This window comes from Bradysia coprophila, unplaced genomic scaffold, assembly GCF_014529535.1.
Source record: "Bradysia coprophila strain Holo2 unplaced genomic scaffold, BU_Bcop_v1 contig_193, whole genome shotgun sequence".
Lineage (NCBI taxonomy): Eukaryota > Metazoa > Arthropoda > Insecta > Diptera > Sciaridae > Bradysia > Bradysia coprophila.
This window is the reverse complement of record NW_023503456.1, coordinates 2,301,082-2,304,361: the sequence shown is the minus strand read 5'-3', so window position 1 is coordinate 2,304,361 and position 3,280 is coordinate 2,301,082. Positions and strand designations below refer to the sequence as shown.

At 43.8% G+C, this 3,280-nt stretch overlaps 1 protein-coding gene across 1 annotated transcript; it reads right to left on the bottom strand.

Annotated features, from left to right (window-relative positions):
• Positions 1 to 1,032: 1,032 nt before the first annotated feature.
• Positions 1,033 to 3,256, bottom strand: LOC119075229 (myotubularin-related protein 9). Its single transcript, XM_037181619.1, has 6 exons — positions 2,476 to 3,256; positions 2,166 to 2,412; positions 1,854 to 2,082; positions 1,375 to 1,787; positions 1,192 to 1,289; positions 1,033 to 1,127 (listed from the first exon to the last, which is right to left on the bottom strand). Exons 1-6 carry the CDS (start codon positions 3,079 to 3,081, stop codon positions 1,053 to 1,055), a joined length of 1,668 nt encoding a protein of 555 aa, XP_037037514.1. The 5' UTR covers positions 3,082 to 3,256; the 3' UTR covers positions 1,033 to 1,052.
• Between the last annotated feature and the right edge of the window lie 24 nt (positions 3,257 to 3,280).

Genomic DNA, 3,280 nt, shown 5'->3' with positions numbered 1-3,280 from the left:
GAAAACCGTTAATTTTATCAATGAAGCATTTTTCCGGCGCTCTCTCAGCATGTAAGACATTGTGCAAAACTCAGACGAAAAATGAAAAAACACGTTTTCGCGTGATTATTGACCTCAGCTTTGCTTTGATCAGTTAGGACCTATAGCACAAATTTAGTGCGATGAATGTACAAACGAACAGATCACTCAAATCAGTTTGATTCTTGACGCAATCGTTTTTCATCACTTTGTGGAACGAATGAGAGATGTGCGGGCCGCTCGAAATTCTTCTACCCGACCCGGCCCGACCGGGCATGGGTCCAGGTTCCAAAAATTAGTCAGGCTCGGGCGGGCTCGCGTTTCAAAAACAAAGATTCGGGCTGGCCCGACTTTTTTCGGCTTTAAGAAAAATGTGAAAACTTAAAGAAAAATTGCAATACAGTCCGAGCGTAAGCTTACTTTCAAGTGTTCGTTAGATTTGTGAGATTTCCACTTGTTAGGCTCGCAAATTTTAGGTTTTTTCGCTCAGTAAAAAAAATACGGGCTGAGTCGGGCCGGGCCGGGCTTTACTACAAAATTCTCGGGTCGGGCCGGGCTCGGGCTTTAAAAATTAGTCTGGGCCGGGCTGGATCGGGTTTTGAAAATAGGTCGGCCCGCACATCTCTAGAACGAATTCCATTTCGCAGATGTAGAGATGTGGCACGTAGGTTCATCGTTCGGTATAATAAAACGTCGTATGCTATTTGAGAACTGTAAATTGGTTTCTTGTAGCGTAAAAACAGTTAATTGTACCGAACACAAGGCGACACCGTTAACAAAACTAAGAGAACAGATGTTCGCGGTTCACTTAAATTTGGTGAAAAGTTGTGATGAGTGTCGAAATGTACTGCAGCACCGTTTTAAATATGAACGAATTGCTTTGTCGTATATTCTCGTCGAAAACAAATGACTCAACTGCTAAACATGATTTTCAAAAAATAAGAACGGAAAACCGAAAAGTTGTAGAGTGGTGGGCACAAAAGGATGATCATATCAAACACTTATGTGATTATGGTGACACTTAAATTCTAAACTTAACTGTCCACAGCAATGTTGTTCAGTTGAAATTCCTTTGTAAGATCACTTAGTTGTTTGCGCAACCGAATCACCTGAATTGGGAAAAGAACGGGGAAAATTAACTTTGGTTTTGAAATGAAAATGTCTCACACAAACTTTGGTTCTCAGTTCCTTTTCTTGGGTGACTAGCGTTTGAATTTGATTCACAATCGTTCTGGTGCCACTCTGATCGATTATCCAACGGAAATAAAGTTCTGAAAGGGACAAACAACAAGAAAATAGAAATTGAGCAGTTAGATCAGCTGCCATTTATGCACAGTTCATCCGATCAACTCTTACCTGACCAAACCATTATGCTAATTGGTGCCACGGACGGCCATATTACCGATTGATTTGGTTCGTAAATTGGATTCAGCAGACTTTTCAGCACATCGGGTCGATTTAAATACGACCACAGACTGGTCGTTCTGCTATGCAACTTCAGCAGTTCCCGTTCGCGTTCATTGTCGCCCAGAAATGTTCCATACTGACTGGCAAAGCTGTGCTCGAACAGTATGGTGAGTAGATTAGTGCCGAATTCGAAACTACACGGAAACTGGCTGTGCAATTGGTAGACACAGTCGAGGAATAGCACGAAAGTGGATGCCGATGTTTTAGCTCGAATTTGGGACGGTGTGTAACAGCTATGCTTATGGCGGGTGGCAAATGGAAATCCCGATTCGATCCATTCGCGATGAATTAAAGCCTGCATCCTAGAATGGAAAAACGGCAGTGAACGGTTGGTCGGCTTAGACTGACATAACGTTCGAATCTCTCACCCTCGTAAAGTCCTACAGTCTGGATTCAGGATAATCTGTACCAGCGATGAGACTAGCAACGGCGTGTCCAATCCTTTGCCACCATGCACTAATACTGGACTTCCCTCTTGATCAAGGCATTGGGCCACGACACAGGCAGCGTTTAATGAATTCAAGACTAAGGTCAACCAACCGGAGCCATCCAGACGCGAGAGCCATTTATCGGGAGTGCAGGACAGATCGTTGCATGCTGCGATTGAGAGGGATTTTTCAATTGTTTTTGTAACATCAATCGAGACACTCATCCACCAACAACCGTGAATGTTCTCATACCTTCAATGAATTTGGCAAACGAATCCAGAATTCCGGACGCTGAGGACAGATTTCCAATTGGCCTTGCCACCTTTCGCCATTGTGTGTAGTGCTGATCGGTTTCGGTGTTCGATTTTCCTTTGCCCCAAGTGTCCACAATGAATCCCTTTTTACATCGACCCAGCACCACATTCAGAATGGCTTCGTCGGCTCGACACCGTTTGTTATTTTGATTGTTCATCGGCTGAGAGCTGCGCATTAAAATCGCCTGCAATCATGAAACGATTAAAAAGTCGTGTCGTTGGCGGAATTCTGTCTGTGCGGTACGTACCCCGTTTTCGTGACGATAGCTTAACATTGGAAAGCGACCGCCGTCACGCCAGGCAGCTGATTGTACAATTTCTTCGTCACTGATTGATTTCGGTACAAGAATTTTCGGTGCATACGTCGAGCACACGGAATAATCCTTATTTACGGTGGAAAATCGCCATTCGTCGCTGGCCAGTAATTTGGAGAATTCCAATTCTCCCTGGAACATCGTGTATCCGTCTTCCAGTATACTGTACATGGGCCGATAGAAGAACGGATACAGAAACTGACAGCCGTGTAAATTCGACAGATTTTCGATGGAATAGGCAACGTTCAGGAATTCTTGGGCCGTGCCAATTTCCAACGATATGATCCGTAGATCCTTACATTTCAGTACGATCAAACCGCCCTGCAAAACATTATTCAGCATATTGGGCTTCCTTTCCACGGCATCGATGGCGGCGTGCAGTAGCCATAACTCTTGCACACCTTCCCGTCTCGAGCTCAATATTAGATGGTGACCGGTAATGCACAAAGTTCCGTCGACTGGCTCAAGCGACTGGCTCAATGGACTGTGTAAAGTAACTCCATCCAATTTTGGAGTTAGAATCAGTTCGGCGAATTCCATTGAATGTACGAGTTTGGCGAATTGGTGATTGAATAGGACCGCACACCTGTCCGAGAGATATAAAACTAAAAATGTCCCAAAAATACTCGAAGATAAATTGAATTATTCTTTTCGTCCATATGTTTTGAACTGGTGTATTGTCTCTGCTAACAGTGTCTGTGACATTTGGGTTTATCAAAATCAAAAAAATTTGTGGCTA

What these genes read in the sequence shown, in the direction of transcription:
- LOC119075229 (XM_037181619.1), bottom strand. Translation starts at nt 3,081, where the DNA reads ATGGAATTCGCCGAACTGATTCTAACTCCAAAATTGGATGGAGTTACT. An exon ending in TAGCATAATGGTTTGGTCAG is followed by an intron (nt 1,290 to 1,374) that starts GTAAGAGTTGAT and finishes TGTCCCTTTCAG; the next exon opens with AACTTTATTTCCGTTGGATA. An exon ending in AAAAGGAACTGAGAACCAAA is followed by an intron (nt 1,128 to 1,191) that starts GTTTGTGTGAGA and finishes TTCCCAATTCAG; the next exon opens with GTGATTCGGTTGCGCAAACA.